The sequence below is a fragment of the Podarcis raffonei genome, chromosome 13, assembly GCF_027172205.1.
Source record: "Podarcis raffonei isolate rPodRaf1 chromosome 13, rPodRaf1.pri, whole genome shotgun sequence".
NCBI classification, from domain to species: Eukaryota; Metazoa; Chordata; class Lepidosauria; order Squamata; family Lacertidae; genus Podarcis; species Podarcis raffonei.
The window spans coordinates 35,470,001-35,487,015 of record NC_070614.1 but is presented as its reverse complement, the minus strand read 5'-3'; the positions used below and the strand labels follow the sequence as shown (position 1 = coordinate 35,487,015).

The 17,015-nt window shown below is 47.2% G+C and overlaps 2 protein-coding genes across 3 annotated transcripts in view; one reads left to right on the top strand and one right to left on the bottom strand.

The window, feature by feature from the left end:
- Positions 1 to 141: 141 nt before the first annotated feature.
- LOC128400976 (dynein assembly factor with WDR repeat domains 1-like) lies at positions 142 to 11,918 on the bottom strand. The gene is made up of 10 exons (XM_053363752.1): positions 11,425 to 11,918; positions 9,267 to 9,351; positions 8,081 to 8,216; positions 5,952 to 6,141; positions 5,354 to 5,462; positions 3,624 to 3,655; positions 3,341 to 3,440; positions 2,414 to 2,479; positions 2,056 to 2,148; positions 142 to 1,125 (listed from the first exon to the last, which is right to left on the bottom strand). Exons 1-10 carry the CDS (start codon positions 11,550 to 11,552, stop codon positions 1,003 to 1,005), a joined length of 1,062 nt encoding a protein of 353 aa, XP_053219727.1. The 5' UTR covers positions 11,553 to 11,918; the 3' UTR covers positions 142 to 1,002.
- Positions 11,919 to 12,153: 235 nt separating this feature from the next.
- CABP5 (calcium binding protein 5) overlaps positions 12,154 to 17,015 on the top strand; it is a 13,694-nt gene continuing 8,832 nt past the window's right edge. Inside the window, exons 1-2 of one of the 2 annotated variants that reach the window (XM_053363957.1) lie at positions 12,155 to 12,412; positions 16,094 to 16,215. In XM_053363957.1, coding sequence (XP_053219932.1) covers positions 16,153 to 16,215 — 63 coding nt within the window. In that variant the 5' untranslated portion in view covers positions 12,155 to 12,412; positions 16,094 to 16,152. Of the gene's footprint in view, positions 12,413 to 16,093; positions 16,216 to 17,015 lie in introns of both variants that reach the window. The other variant, XM_053363956.1, reaches the window with a different exon arrangement.

The following is a 17,015-nucleotide window of genomic DNA, read 5'->3' as shown; positions in this document are numbered from 1 at the left end:
CATTGGGGAAAATAATTTTGTGGGTGAAATCTTGGCCTCTTTCAGAGAACTCAGCAGTCTTAACCCCTATCTACCCCACTCCTGTCTGGCCCAGATCCCATTCTTCTCCCAAAGAACCCAGGAGTCCTGGACACACACAGAGACCCAGCCATGATGGTTTAATTTGGCACCAAGGCAGTGTTTTAGGGTAGCCAAACTGGGATGTGGGGAAAAGAGAGAGAGAGAGAGAAAGAAATGTACTTTCATTTTTAACCCCTGAGCAGGGATGTCAAATCAATGCAGAAACACGAAGGGCTACCCATCTCTGCGTCTGTTGGGAAGGTGGTTATGGTCCCAAAGAGTGATTGGCTTCTTTTGTTAGGTTGTCATGATTCTTTACAATACAGGATTATGGGAAATGTTTCAAGCCCCAGAGAGTTCTGGGAACAAGCCCATGAACTGCATGACAGCAGCAGTCAACGAGACCACAGGCCCTCAGCAGCAGAGGATGATGCGATTAGTCACAGCTGCTGCAGAGGATGATGGGAAAGTAACTGAAGTCTTGGGAAATGATGAGGCTGGTCATAATTCCCTAGGAGCAAAGAGTGGTTGCTAGTACATGGTCCACGGAAGACGAAACTGCTGACGTCGTCATGGTGAGCTTGGCACTGGATCAAACCAGGAAGGCATCCATAGAAGCAACGCATGATGAGACGGTTACAAGCGTGGTGGGCGTTCATCACCAGCAGAAGAGCATGATGAGAAGCTGCTGATGCAAGCAGAGCATGCTGGGATGGCCACATCCAGTCTCCAGTGGCAGACCATGATTTTGTTTGTCCACAAGAGCAGAGAATTATCAGAGGATAATTATCAGAGGATAGCCGGGTGTGTCAGCATGTCCTTAAACAGCAGAGCATGATGGGAAGGTTTCAACAATCATTTGAAGCACAGCATAATGGGAAGGTGTTGGTGACATAATTCTGTAGTGAAAGTTTCAAGCTGAGCCATCTGAAAGGGGAGGGCTCAAGGTCTCAGTGGAGTCTGTGCAAGGTACAAATAATTGTTGGAAGTAGCAGCTAGGACCCCACGGGGGCTGACATGAGTACTGTAGACACCTCCAGGCAGGTCATTCAGTACCCCTGTGCTCTGGCAGCAAAGCAAGAGAAGACAACACATCAGAGAAGGCAGAAAGCTCTATTCCCCAGATCTCTTCTTCCTGCATCCCACCAACCCTTTCCATCTCCTTTCTAAAAACCAACTATCACTGAGTCATGCAACCTGAGAACATAGGAGCATCTAGACCAGCCTCCTGTTTCCAATAGAGGCCAGGCAAATGCTTACAACTTGCAGGTTCTCAAACTTGTATTCAGAAATGTACCCTCCATTGGTGATTCTCAAAACACTGCCCCCTCAGTTAAGGTTACCAGATTTTTTTCAATGAATCTGGGGACACTTTTCAACTTCAATGGATTTTGTATGGGGACTGATTTGTAAATCCGGGGACTGTCACCGGAAAGTCTGGTAACCTTACCCTCAGTAGACCACCTGAAAATGGCTGAAAACCTCAGTGGGACACTTATTTTTGCTTGCTTCAGTGCCAACATCATCAACATTATATTGATGATTATATTATAAACAAACCACAGGCATTAAATCAGTGTCTTGTTGACCTGTTTGATTAATCCTGGTCAATCAAAAGGGCCTCAATTTCCATGTCAGAAAAAACAACAAGTGCAGGTCCAAATACAGATACTTTTGGTTGTTCCAGAAACTCTCAGCAAATCAGCTGGATGGAGCTTGCGGACCACCACTTGTCCACAGACTACAGTTTAAGAACTTCTGGACCATCTTTGATGGGGCTACACCATTTGACCATCTAACCCAGTACTGTCTTCTCTGATTAATAGCAGCTCTCCAAGATCTCAGGCATAGACCTTTCCCATCACCCACAATGCCAGTTTCCTTGATCTTGAGACGCCAGAGGGTAATGAATTTGGGGCTTCTCCACACGATGCCTCTACTCCCTCACTGAGCCACAGCTGTTTCCCACAAGCGACCCCAGCTAAGCCACCATACCATGAGGATTCTCCTGTCAATGAGCCGACATAAGTTATTCCGGCTCCCACCAGCTACAATATGGTCAACACCGAGGAAGTGGCAGGTATAAATCTGGGGAAGGAGGAAGAAGAGAATCAGGCAGAAGTACAGAATGAAGAAAGGGGAACATTTTGAGTCCCACCATGCCATACTGCCAGGAAGGACAAGCACCTCACTAGCACCTCACTAGAAGATGGGAAAGGGGACCCTCTCAGGAATCTAGTACATTTTATGACCAGATCTCTTTGGGTGATGAGGAGCCAGGCCTGGAGAACACATAAGATGCTTAGCCCAAAGGAAGGGTTGGGAGGAATGGGGTCAAAAAAGGGTCTTCAACCTGCGAGTGGCCCCGGAAGTCTTCTGGGATGTCCATGATCTTGGAGCCAGTTTCAGCTTCCCAAATCTGGTTGAAGTAAAAAGTAGCATTTGTGTTAAACCCCCTTAAAAAAAAATCGACATTTTTAAAAGACACATACATTATTTACACACGCACAGTTTATTTTTAGCAATGTATCTCTCACTATCTCTAATTAAAGTCAAACTACACCCCCTGTAAGGACGCGGGTAGTGCTGTGGGTTAAACCACAGAGCCTAGGACTTGCCGATCAGAAGGTCGGCGGTTCGAATCCCCACAACGGGGTGAGCTCCCGTTGCTCGGTCCCTGCTCCTGCCAACCTAGCAGTTCGAAAGCACATCAAAGTGCAAGTAGGTAAATAGGTACCGCTCCGGTGGGAAGGTAAACGGCGTTTCCGTGTGCTGCTCTGGTTTTCCAGAAGCGGCTTAGTCATGCTGGCCACATGACCCGGAAGCTGTACGCTGGCTCCCTCAGCCAATAAAGCGAGATCAGCGCTGCAAGCCCAGAGTCGGCCATGACTGGACCTAATGGTCAGGGGTCCCTTTACCTTTACACCCCCTGTGGGATTTGACTTAGTTTTTAATTATTAGCAAACCTGAGGGGGCTGAGTTTTGGGGAAAGAGAACCCTGAGGTAGAATATTTAATCCTTTCTTCACTTGCCCTAAATATAAATCAATCTTCCCCCCTTCAAGCTGCTTAGGAAACTCCTTATCCCAAAGCAGACCATTGGTCCATCTAGCTTAACAGTGACTGGCAGCGGTTTCCCAGCCGTACCTGGAGGGGCTGGGGATTGAACCTGGGACCTTCTGCATGCAAAGCGAATGCTCTGCCACTGAGCCATGGACCCTCCTCGCTCCACCAGGGGAAAATATAGCCACCTCCAAAGCACCTCTTTATCCAGTTCTCACCTGCAAGGTGTTGTTCCTCCTCCAGGAGCCTGTCAGGATATGTGTTCCGGTTTTGTCTATCGAGACGGCATCACCACAGACGTGAGGCCCAGAGATGCGCCTGTGGCAAAGGTGGAGCAAGGGTGCGGAGGAGGAGGTGAGAGCAAGAAGAGAGGGGAAGAATCATTAAAGGCTGAGGAGATTAAAAAAAAAAAGCAGGAAGGTGGGTGGGGAGGGTGAGAGAAGATTGAGGGTGAGAAGGGGAAGGGCAGTGGGGGAAGTAGGGGTGGCTGCACAGGCGTACCGTAAGGCATGTGATGACTGCATGCTCCAGAACTGAGGGGACAGAAGCCAGAGAACTGAGGTTAGGTGGGGTTCTCCCTCCAGCATCTGCCTGATAACATTTCCCTTTTGCCTAAGCTGACAGAGAAGCAGGGGTTGCTGGTGCCTGTTGATAGGGCAAAAGACAGGGAGTCCAACAGTAGGTGGCACCAGAGCTAATGTCAAGCAGAGCCAACTATTGTTTGCTTTGCTCCATCCTCCTCTTCCTTGCTGAGCATTGAGACTGAGGGGGAGGCAGTTGACAGGCAGGGTCACCCAATGGGCTGGCTGTAAGCAGGAAGGCTGACAGGTGGGGCGCTGCCTAAAGGCAGAATTACCGTACTTTTCCATGTATAAGACTATGTGTTTTTTACAAAAATATATATGATTAAAATAGGGGGTCGTCTTATGCATGGATAGTACATAGTGGGGACGTGGGATTGGTTGATGTCATGAGCCGGAGATTGTCAGCAGCGTTTTATTGGTGGCCTCGGCAAGGGGCGGTGTCGATTGGTTGTTGATTGTTTCTGCCGCTGAGGGGACAGATATTAGGAGGCTGTTGCACGAGTGTTAGCGTAGGTCAGGTGGGTGCGTGGTTTTCGGTAATCCTCCCCTATTTCGGTAATCCTCCCCTATTTCGGTAATCCTCCCCCATTTTCTGTACAGTGGTACCACTGGTTAAGAACTTAATTCATTCCAGAGGTCTGTTCTTAACCTGAAACTGTTCTTAACCTGAAGCACCACTTTAGCTAATGGGGCCTCCTGCTGCCACCGTGCTGCCGCTGCATGATTTCTGTTCTCATCTTGAAGCAAAGTTCTTAACCTGAGGTACTATTTCTGGGTTAGAGGAGTCTGTAACCTGAAGCGTCTGTAACCCGAGGTACCACTGTATTTTTAGTCCCCCAAAATAGGGGGTGTCTTATACATGGGGGCATGCTATACACAGAAAAGTACAGGAGATTGGTAGGAGAGTGTCCCATTTCCCCTAATGGACCAGCCTCCGCTGCAAGGGAGGAAGGCCAGTGGTGTCTAAACTTCCTTCCTACAGCATGGCCAAGCCAACATATTCTGCCACCTGAGGCAAAAGGAAAATATGACGCCCCTTCCATGTACAGATATTGACTAGACTTGTGGTTGAATCACACCGGTACTGGGACAGCCAGTTAGCTTAGAGGGCACAGGGCAGACCAAATGACAAATACAGCTCTGTCCTCCAAACATTTTCCTTCCAACCCCGCAACACCTGCTGCCTGAGGTGGCCATCTCACACTGGCCTTCAAAGAACGCAGTGCTGGCCTTCAAAGAAAACAGTCAGGACTTGGGAGCCATTGATTTGCTGCAGAACTCCTGCACATTGCAAAGGATTCTGGGAGATGCTAACGTCCTGCTGGAATTTGGAGCTGTGCCACCAAGAAATTGAGAGTGTGCCCTAAAATATGGTGCCAGTTTCAGGATTTTTTTGCCAGGGCTGGAGGTGGAGACTTGGGCCTCCCTAATCTGGAAGAGGTGTGCATGCAGAGAATGCAAGCAGAGAATTTTTCCAAGATGCCTTTGAGCTTCCTGAGGCCTTAACAATTACTTGACCCAACCCCCTCTGGAGCTGGGCCTGAATACTCACATTGCACATTCCCCAGTAATTCAGCCCCACCAACACTCATTTTTGCCCCTCACCTCACCCAAGCCTTCTACTTCCCACATCACAGACCCCATCACCTGCACTGTGTCATCCCATCCTCCAGAGATAAATCGTTCATCATTTTCCGGGAAGAAGGTCAGGGCATAGACCCGGGACGTGTGCCCATCCATCACAGTGGGGGAATAGCTGGAGGAAGAAAAGAGTTGCTGCTTAGGAAACCAAAAGCCAGCCAAAACACACACCCTACTAAATCCAGTGCACTGCATGTACTATTCCCCCTATTAGTACTGCCCGGTGTCCTACTACCAGCATAAAGGTAAAGGTAAAGGGATTCCTGACCATTAGGTCCAGTCGTGACCAACTCTGGGGTTGCAGCGCTCATCTCGCTTTATTGGCTGAGGGAGCCGGCGTACTGCTTCCAGGTCAAGTGGCCAGCATGACTAAGCCGCTTCTGGCGAACCAGAGCAGCACACGGAAACGCCGTTTACCTTCCCACCGGAGGGGTACCTATTTATCTACTTGCACTTTGACATGCTTTTGAACTGCTAGGTTGGCAGGAGCAGGGACCGAGCAATGGGAGCTCACTCGGTTGCGGGGATTCGAACCGCCGACCTTCTGATCGGCAAGTCCTAGGCTCTGTGGTTTAACCCACAGTGCCACCCGCATCCAGCATACCTTGGGCTAAAAGTCTGGATTTTCGCCCAGGTCTGAGCATCATACATGTAAATCCCGGGTCCTGCTCCCCCTGTGATGAACTTGGAGCCAGAAGGGTTGAAAGAGGCGATCATTGTCTGGCGGTCCTCCGTTATGGTTCTCACGCAGGTACGGGAGGGAACATGCCACAGTTTCACTTTTCCACCGGAATCTGTGACGGAGAGAGTGAGTGGCCAAAGGATTTATTACGACATGAAAGGTAGGCTTCTGAGACAAATATTTTCATGGTGCACAGGCAGGAACAGAATGGAATTCTGAACACATTTTTCTGACTTGAATCAGCTTGCAGAAATCCACATTCACCATTGAGGAAGCTGCCAGATTTTGGAGAAAACCCAGTTGGAAGTACTGTATGTGACCAGAGGGTTTAATAGTATTCAGGGTTGTGTGTACTTATGGATAGGTGAATCAGTCCATTTTGGTTTCTCTCTGTTTTTCATTCTTCCAACTTTGAGTTCGGTTGCCCACATTTTCACAGCATTTTGTGATTTATTTATTTTTTAAAATCATCATGGAAATTCATCATTATTTTAGCTCAAATTTCTCCTACACATTTTTGTATGTAATTTTGCCTAATGTGCAAATGTTTACAAATCAGTTTTTCATAATATAGTGCAATTTTGTATGTTTCTTTATGTCCATTTTACTCTAGCATATGCATTTTGGGGCACATTATTTAGCTAGAGCACTATGCTACAAAATTTGGAGAGGTACAAATTGTGAAGGATGGATTCAGAAAGAATGAATTAGGTAAATGTAAACTGAATCAAATTACTTTCCCATCTCTATGTGTACAACACCTTAAAAATAACTAAACATGAAAGAATCTGCAGCAGGAAAAGCTGGGTTTTGAGACCTGTATCAGTTTTGTATAATTTATTTTCCTTATTTTGCTACTTTAATCCTTAATCAATATTTTGCTAGTTGTGAGAGAAACAAAAACACTGATGTTCCCACTCCAACCATTTGGGAATGTTATTTGGCAACTCTCTGGATTCTGAGTTTTTGACAAGTCATTTCCCACACACTTTCACCACAGGGGCTAGAATATTGGCTTTAAAAGAGAGAGAAAAGATTCTGTACCCATTTCTACACCCATTATTTGCCTTGCACATAATGCTGACATAAGAACAGCACTGCTGGATATGACCAAAGGCCTTTATTATCTAGTACAGTGGTACCTCAGGTTACAAACACTTTGGGCTACAAACTCCACTAACCTGGAAGTAGTTACCTCGGGTTGAGAACTTTGCCCCAAGATGAGAACGGAAATTGCATGGCGGCAGTGCGGTGGCAGCAGGAGGCCCCATTAGCGAAAGCACACCTCAGGTGAAGAACGGTTTTGGGTCAAGAACAGACCTCCGGAACAAAGTAGGTTTGTAACCCGAGGTACCACTGTAGAGACAAACCTTGGCTGTCGAACGTAATCCGTTCCGGAAGCCCGTTCGGCGTCCAAAATGTTTGACAACCGAGGAGCGGCTTCTGATTGGTTGCAGGAGATTCCTGCACTCAAGCTGAAACCACATCAGACGTTTGGCTCCCAAAAAACTTCTAAAACCGGAACACATACTTCTGGGTTTTCAGCGTTTGGGAGCTGAAACGTTCCAAAACGGAGCTATTCGAGAAGTAAGGTTTGACTGTATCCTGTTTCCCAGAGTGGCCAGTGAATAACTCACAAACTTTAAGAAGAGATATTTTCTTCTTGACTTTTCTTTTAAAAATCCTTTTTACCGATAATGGAAATGATGAAAGGGTGGAGGAGAGTCAAAGCATTCAGGGAATCCTAAATGTTGATGTTGATGTTTAAATTAAAATTTGCAATGTAAAACTTAATAAAAAAGGTTTTTTTAAAAATCCTTTTTACCGGAGCCCTCTTTTTTTTTTGACATCTGAAGTCAAATGTGGCTGTATTGGTTGTCTTTGGCAATTGTCTATGGATACACATCTTGAATTTGGCACCACTCTGACAATCACTGTCTGCCATCAGTTCAATGGCACATGTGTCATGCACCTGGTCCTGAGTGTCATTAAGGCTGAAGTCCAGGGTTGCCTCCTCTCTGGTCAAAGGTCAAGGGAAAGGTGTTACTCACAGGTGGCAAGCAAGACATCCCCGTTGTGAGCAGGCCCACGAGGCATAAAGTGCAGGGAGGTGACAGGTAACCCAAGGGCTACAGTCTCGCTGTCAGCAAGAACTTGATGAAGTGACCCATCGTTGACAGATAAAACCTTAATCAGAGGAGGGGAAAGAGGCTGTCAGGAACGCAAAGAGGTGGGCAGAACACAACACATGAACACACCATGCAAAAGATCATGTAAATCGAATCAATTTGCCTCCCCATTTCTATGTGTAAAGGTAAAGGGACCCCTGACCATTAGGTCCAGTCATGAACGACTCTGGGGTTGCGGCGCTCATCTCGCTTTATTGGCCGAGGGAGCCGGCATACAGCTTCTGGGTCATGTGGCCAGCATAACTAAGCTGCTTCTGGCGAACCAGAGCAGCGCACAGAAACGCCGTTTACCTTCCCACCTATTTATCTACTTGCACTTTGACGTGCTTTCAAACTGCTAGGTGGGCAGGAGCAGGGACCGAGCAATGGGAGCTCACCCCGTCGCGGGGATTCAAACCACCGACCTTCTGATCGGCAAGTCCTAGGCTCTGTGGTTTAACCCACAGCGCCACCTGCGTCCCCATTCATCTCTATGTGTACCACACATTAAAAATAACTATTCTCATGGAACAAAAATCGGAGTCTTCAGAAGATGGCACTCCAAGATCTCTGCACAGCATGAGCTGCGAGATACCATTTGTGTAGAGCTCAGCCCAGAGTATGAACCCCAGGGAGTGGACTAGCACATCGGGGCTGGCTTCAGATGGTGGCAGAACTGGGCATCTGCAAGGCCCCAAGACCAGCAGAGAGCACTCGGCTCTCCACTTTGCAAAGGTTATTCAAGAAGAACAAATGTAGCCTAAGATAATTCTCATTTTGCATGTCCTGACTCTTCTAGATTGTGTTTGTGTATGAGAGGATGTCCAGTTTAGGGTGCCATGTCCGAAGGACCTCCAATCCTAGAACCAGCTCTGCATCCTTTAGAGAATGGGACAAAAGCCAGCCCAGCTTATAAAATGGACATCTTCATGGAGCACGGTCTTTTGCAGTGGAAACAGAACGCGGTGCAGCTCACAATATAGATCAAGGTTGGTGAGCCAGCAGCTCAAGGGCCAAATCCAGCCGCCGTCAATATTTTGTCTGGACCATAATAACCCATGAGACTGACCTTAATGGTACCAGTGCGTATTCCTGCTGCAACCCGTGTCCCTTCATTATTGAACTGGCAGCAAAGAAGCTGATCTCCACAATCTCTGTTGAGGAAGGGAATATATGCCCAGATTATTTGCATTTATTTATTTAGTCTATCTGTTAGTCATTTTTGCACTATAATTTCTAGGCTGTCTTTTAATAAAAAAACAAAAAAACTATAGGTCTTCATATAGGCCCATAGGCCAACCTGAATGCCCTCTGGAGACTTTGATCTACAACTGACATCAGTTGATAGGAATTGTAGTCTAAAATAATTAGAGGGCACCAGGATGGGGAAGGCTGCTATAGGCCTTTATTTTTCACCTATTGGCCTTCATGTATAACAAATGAAGTTATAAATAATGAAAGCATACGATCCACAATAAAACAAGATCAAATGACGCAGTCACTGTGCAGCCGAAAGCCACCCCGTCAAATAAAACAGATGAAGGCGACTTGATCAAGGCAAAGGACTGACGAAGACATCAGGGTTTGACAGCTTATAAAAAGCCCACAGATTTTTTTATTTTTTAATACAATTATCCAAGGGAAGGAAGCTCTACAGGCTAGGCTGCATACATAGTATATTTAAAGCATACTTCACCCACCCACCCTCAATATTTATGGGCAGTGTAATTTGCCGTCACAGAACTATAATTCCCTGCATGCTTAACAAACTACAGTCCCCATAATTCTTTGGATGGTGTGGGAGGAATGTGATTTATATAGGCTTTAAATGCACAATGTGTGTGCCGCTCTAGATGCCACAGAAGAGAAGGCTGCCACATGTCACCATCAATCTTGCTTCTGATTGCGGTGGGAGATGGTGAAAGCAAAACCATCATCAGAGGCCAGCTGGGCTTCTGGAGACAGCCCACACCCCAGCAAAGGGCACCCTGACAAGAGCCCACTAGAGTGTTTCAGTGAGCAGGTGAACCAGGGATAGCCAATGCCATGTGTTCCAGATGTTGTGGGACTACAACTCCCATCATCCCTAGCTGATGGCCGCTCTGCCTGGGACTGATAGGGAGTTGTAGGTCTACCACATCTGGAGGGCACCATGTTGGCATCTCCTGAGATGGACTCAGAGAGAGTGCCTTTCCTAAGAGGCCTCCAAAAACTGGAGTCAACACTAGAAGTGTGGGCAGGTTCATTTGGGGGGAGAAGGTAGTCCTTAGAGATATCCCAGACCTCAGCCATGAAAGGCTGTAAATGTAATCACCAGCATTTTGAAATATGCAGGTGGTCTGGGTGAATTTTGAGGGGACAGGGGTATGTAGCATCTAGGGAGGGAAAGGCCTGCCAATTTTGTAAGATAACCAATATACTTAAGTCTAATTAATGCACGAAGGGGTTAAAACCACGAAGCAAGCTGCCCTGCCAGGCTTAGCTCACCTTGGCTTGGGAAGGACTCTGTAATCAAGCCTTTGTTCCCCTCCAATCCACCTGATGAACTTGGTTTGTGAAGAGGCTAAGCTGGTTGCTCCAGCTTAGGCGAATAGCTCTAATAAGCTTCTCTTGAGTTCCTATACCAATAATTTAAGAACTTTCACTACTGTGACTAAGGCAGGTTTTACTGCCTGTGCAGCTGAATGCTGTATAGAAAAGCACATGAATCTGACCTTTAGAGAGAGTGTAAGTAAACAATCTTTAATTTATCAAACGTGTGGTCTTTTTTCTCTGCTGAGAGAAGAGGGAAGTTTTGGAACTTACAATGGCATATTTTAAAGGCCTATCTTTCTGTGCTTTACCTTGCTGCGTATTTTGTGATTTTAAATCTCTGCTGGGGTTCTCCTCGGGAAAATTCTTCAGCATTTTAGTGCAAATTTCTCTTAATAAACCCATTTTTTCCCCTGCAGATTTGACTACTGTGCACATTTTTTGCAGCCAAATTATCCTAACAGAATTCATTTCAATGTTGTTTTCACCAATAGACTCATTTTTATGCACACTTCAACCTAATGTATGCATTTTGGCAAACAGTATTTGCAAAATCAGGATAACTGAATTTCGAAGGCCATCTTTCAGTTTCCATATTATTTCAGAAAGTGCGGGTTTGATAGATTCTGCCTTCAATGCGAATTGAATTCCCCCTCCTCCCCTAATTCACACCCATTGCCCCCCTGGTTACCTACATTGTATGGAGCAGTCGGAGATCCCCGGAGATGGAGGGGCTGCTTGTGAGGTTGTCTTGAGGGTTGGTGGTGGGGTTAAGTACGCTTGGTCCTGCTATGGACATGCGGCCCCGGCGTGTAGGCTGCATTGCCCAGGGGGTGTGGGTCTTTAAGGGGAGGAAAGATACTCTGTTAGGGACACTTGGGAGGGGTTGTTTTGTTTTTGAGATTCCAGTCTTCTGGACCCCTTTCCAACATTCTGAGGAGGGAGCAAAGCTCAGTGCTTTGGTGTGCAGAAAGACCCTGGTTCAATCCCTGGCCTCGCCAGTTTTAAGAAGACTGGTTGCTGGCGACGGGAGAGGCCTTTGCCTGAGAATCTGGAGAGCCACTGCCAGTCAGAGTTGCCAATGCTGGGCTAGATGGACATATAGCCTGACAAAGTGCAAGGCAGCTTCCTCCCTCCTTAGCATTCCCTGCCACCCCTCTGTTGTTCATCCTTTCCCCGCATCTCTCCCACTGCCCGTCCACCTTCTGCAGGCCCTCCATCCCCACCAGCCATTCTCCCGCTATGCAAATTACCCCCCGCCCCATCATCCTCATGCCCCAGGTTCCCAGCTGCCCCCCAACCCAGCTGCCCCTCATCCCGGCACCAGCCTCTCTCTTCCTCTCTCTCGGGTTCTGCAGCGGCTCCTAGCAACCAATGAGGGAGAAGGAAGAAGAACCCACCTGGTTGCCGTGGCAGCCGCGAGGGAAAGCCAAAGGTTCTCAAGGAGAGCAGGGCCCTCAACGTCCCACCATCCCGCTTTCTCCTCCCCTTGGGACAGCGATGGCCTGGCCCCTAGCCAGAACGAGGTGTTCTCAGGCGGTAGACCAGGTGTGGGAAGACAGAATGGTAGAATTGTGGAGTTGGAAGGGGCCACTGGGATCACCCACCAGTGTTTGTGTCATGCTACCTACACGTCTTCCAAGCCAGCCTACACCCCACAAGTACAGCGCCACTGCCATTGAAGTAAGATTCAACCGACAATTCAGTTGGCTTTTGTCCATGGAGTGGGAAGGAGATGTGAAGGGAGCCTGCCTGGGCCCCTCGATCTTCATCTGAGGCCCGTCTCCTGCTCCCTCCTCTATGGGAGGCTCAGAGGGAGATGGGTCAGTGTGTCTGGCTGTTAACCAGAAGGTTGGTGGTTAAGCCCACTCAGGGATGGCTGTGGGCAGGATTCCTGCACTGGGGTGGGGTGATTCGTTCCGGAGGTCCATACTTAACCTGAAACTGTCTTAACCTGAAGCACCACTTTAGCTAATGGGGCCTCCTGCTGCCGCCGCGCCGCCAGAACACAATTTTTGTTCTCATCCTGAAGCAAAGTTCTTAACCTGAAGCACAATTTCTGGGTTAGTGGAGTCTGTAACCTGAAGCGTATGTAACCCAAGGTACCACTCTGTGTGTGTGTGTGTGTGTGTGTGTGTGTGTGTGTGTGTGTGTATAACATATCATTTTCAACAGTAATTAAACATACTTTTACATCTTATTCAAATTTTTGACTTCCATCAATCCTGTCTGAAAATTTTCCAATCTAATCTCTAAGTATGCATTTCTTATCTTCCCTATTACATTTCAAACTCATAACCAATATCTCTATCCTTTTCTACTTTGTAACACTTCGTATATTTCTCCTTACAAAACTTATTGTAGTCCTACTAGCGTAATTTGTTGATTACAGTTGCTCTTCAAATAATTCATATACCGTATTTTTCGCCCTATAGGACGCACTTCCCCCCTCCAAAAATGAAGGGGAAATGTGTGTGCGTCCTATGGGGCGAATCCAGGCTTTCGCTGAAGCCTGGAGAGCGAGAGGCGTCGGTGCGCACTGACCCTCCCCCCTCTCCAGGCTTCAGGAAGCTATCCGCGGGCTCGCAAGGCTTGTGGACAGCAGCCTGTTCTGGGGGCTGGGGTCGGGGGAAGCTCGGGTGTCCGCAAGCCTTTTTTTATTATTCCCCCCCCCCAAAAAAATGAGATGCGTCTGATGGGCTGGTGCGCCCTATAGGACGAAAAATACGGTACTTCTTCCAATCTTCTGTAAATCTCTGGTCCCACAAGTTTTGAATCCTTCCTGTCATTTTGTCCAATTCTCCATAGTCCATTAATTTCGTCTGCCATTCTTCTTTCGTTGGAATTTCTTCTTGTTTCCATTTCTGGGCTAACAATACTCTTGCCGCACTCACTGACTCCTTTTTGGGCCAGGTAAATACTCACCTTCCTCCACAAGCCTTTGATGGACTGAGTTGATTTTGTTCTACTGTGGATGTTATGATATGTTTACACAACCCAAGTTGCTCAGAGGTCAGGTCTATCAATATATCATCTCTGCTAAGTGACTAGATTGACCAGAAATATTAGCTAGTTATGGTGCTCCCCCCCTAAAAAAAATGTTTAGGGGTACTCTCATTTTGACTCAAGAAAATCACCATTTTATAGTTCAAATCAGGAAAAATAAATACAGTAAATGGACAAAAGTACAAAGGTTCACAAAATGTTTAGGGGTATGCGTACACCTGCGTCCAGGGCCGTAGCTAGGGGGTGGTGAGGTGGGTCCCCGCCAGGGGTGAAGGCAATGGCCTCCCCCCGCAAAATCAGCTAAAAATATGTCAATAAATATAAATATTGATTATTGCCTCATAAGAAATGGTTTTTAAATAGAGGGTGAATTGAATGGGGGGAGGGGTGGATGAGAGGCAGAAAGAAAAGCTAATTTGTCTGTGGCTAGGGGGCGAATCTGGACAGTTCTGCCGGGGTGCAAGATCACCTAGCTATGGCTCTGCCTGTGTCGCCCCAGGGGGAAAAAAGCACCGGCTAGTTATATACTTACAGTTATTATTTTACTTACTTGGGGTATTAAATTTGCCTCTGCTCTCTACCCACACGCTGCCCTCCAAAAGTTCCTTTCTTTGTATGGGAGACTACAAAATGTCTCTTCTAAATATTATGGCTGCCATCCAGTTCTTGCAGCCAGCACCTGCCTAAAACAACAATAAATATATATATATTTAACAATTGAACAATTAATTTATGAAGAACTGGGGCAGCTCTTTTGCCCGTCCAAAGTTCTTAGTGCAAGTCAATTAATTTAAGAAAATTGCAGGCCTAATTTATTTATTAATTAATGCATCAATTAGAACAGATGGGGGTAATTTGACTCGTATTTCATGCACTAGACAACAGACCGAATTGTGTGGCACACCTGATACCTGACTGGATGCCTCTGCCGCCGCCGCTGCTGCTGCTGTTTAATGAATGCCAGAGTCTGCCGTAGATGAACGGTAACTCTTTTACTGTCCGAAAGTGACTATACAACATGCCTAACAATCACACTAATGCAGTCCCTGCATTGCTTCAGTCCCTAGTTCTAGTTTCATTTTCTATGCTGTTCCTTACAAGGCATTGCCTGTCTGGTGAGGATTATATCTCAGCACAACTCCCACTTGTAGAAATAAACTAAAACAAACAAACAAACACATCAAAGCAAGAAGCTCTTTACATTTTAAAACGACAAATGCTCTTTATTTTCCTATCCACACGCACCAATGCTTTTCATCCACCACACTCCATACCTCTATAAAGATACTTTATCCACATACACACCCACACACCCACACCCACATATTGGGTTCACAACCTTTTTTTCCCTGGTAGAGACAGCTGCTGCGTCTTAACCCAGGTACACTACAAGTGAACCTGATCCCGTCTCCCCATCCCAGTGACAGGCAGAACCTGTGCGAAAAGATATCCAAGGAAGTGGGTTGGGAAAGGGGTGGGGGGTCCCCCTGAACCCACCCGAAGCAGTCTAGCTCTAACTGTATAAAATAACATGGCTGCCCTAAAGAACCCGCTGCACTATAATTACACAGAAATCTAGTCAGTCTCTCTCTCTCTCTCTCTCTCTCTCTCTCTCTCTCTCTCTCTCTCTCTGTGTGTGTGTGTGTGTGTAATACCTTTAAGGCACATCACCCCTCCCCAAGGAATCCAGGAACTGTAGTTGTTTAAAGGGAATTGTTGCTCAGTTTTCTGTGGGAGGGATCCAAGCACTTACAGTACTGGGAAATTTAGGTTTGTGCAATTGAAGTGGATTAAAGCGCTCTGGTGCCTTAGAGCAACAAATCCACTTTTGCAGTTAGGAAAGTGACAGGAAAATGAATGGCAAAGTCTAATATGAATGGCTGATTAATAGGAAGACATATAAACACACTGTGAGCAAATCAGGGTGAATGTAAGATGAACTCTCGTTGCCATATAGCCACCCAGCAAGCAAATCAGAACAAATAAACAAATAAATCAACCATCAGGAGGAGTCTCAAGTGTCCCAGAACGACCCAGCAAGAGTTCTGGATCAAATCTGCCACTAAATCTCACTCCCTCTTTCCCAGACAGCCGCAGCAGAACCCTGCACCCCATCCCATTACTCTCTGGACCCTTCCGGCTCCTCTGCCCAGCCTGAGGAGTCCTGGCTGCCAGCTCTTACCATGCGGCAGATGTTAATCTGGGGAGGGGAGGAGGGATTTATTTTGCAGATACCACAGCTAGGAGGAGAACAAAAAGGCCTGGACAGCGGGTGTGAGGATCAGAAGTGAGGGGGGAGAGATAATCCCCTTTATAAAACATCCTCATCCATAAGAGCCATCTCTTCTTCTGCTGAAGGGGACAAGGCGTCAGAAGGACCGTACTGAGGGTGACCAGGACACGCAGCACTCAGCGCCATGCAGAACACCCTGGGACCAGCCTGCATCTTCCTGCGCAAGGGGATTGCTGAGAAACAGGGGGTATGGCCATTGCGGGGGGGGCCTGGGCAAGAGGGTGCAGCAGCCCAGGTGGGCAGGGCAAACGGTCTGGAACGGTCAGCCAAAGCAAGGGCTGAGTTTCCATTTTCCTCTGCAAGGGAAATTAACCAAAAGTGGGGCCCGGTGGGATGAGGAGCCCCAAGGATTCCAGACTCAGCTCCACGAAGGCAGCTTGCAGTTTATGGTGTTCTGGAGGATCCAGGTCCCGGGAGGAGAAGTCTAGTGCGTTGGAGAAGCAAGAAGGAGATGGAATTCTATGGGCTCGATTTAACTTCTAGAATGTTGGTTTGAAAGAGGCAACGCGTCTTGCATGCTGCCATCTCTCGTTCCCCTTTTGCCTCTGGCAGGCAGGGTTTTCTTATTTTTTTCCTTTTTATTAGATGGTTTCCAAAACATGCCCCAACTTTTCGGTCAAAATGACATGATGGGAAATGTATGCGTGTCCTGTGGGAGTACCCTTCTCACAACCTATTCTCTGTCACCACCACAGCCAAATAGATAACCTGGCTGGGTCTCTGAATGCTGGGGAAGTATGCCAGAGAAAGGCAGTCGGGGGCTAAGCTGGCCTCAGGGGCATTGGGTAGGAACTAAAACACTCAGTGCACAGGGCCACGGGGGCACAAATTAACTGCCGGGCAAATTAAAATGGTTGGGGGTGTCTGAGGCTGTCGCTGGCACTGTCGGGTGCAGCACACCCAGTCATCTTGTGAGCAAACTTTTGTTTTTAAAAGGTTATAGTAGGGAAGGCGCAGGAGACTGGGGGCGGGGAGTCTAAGGCAAAA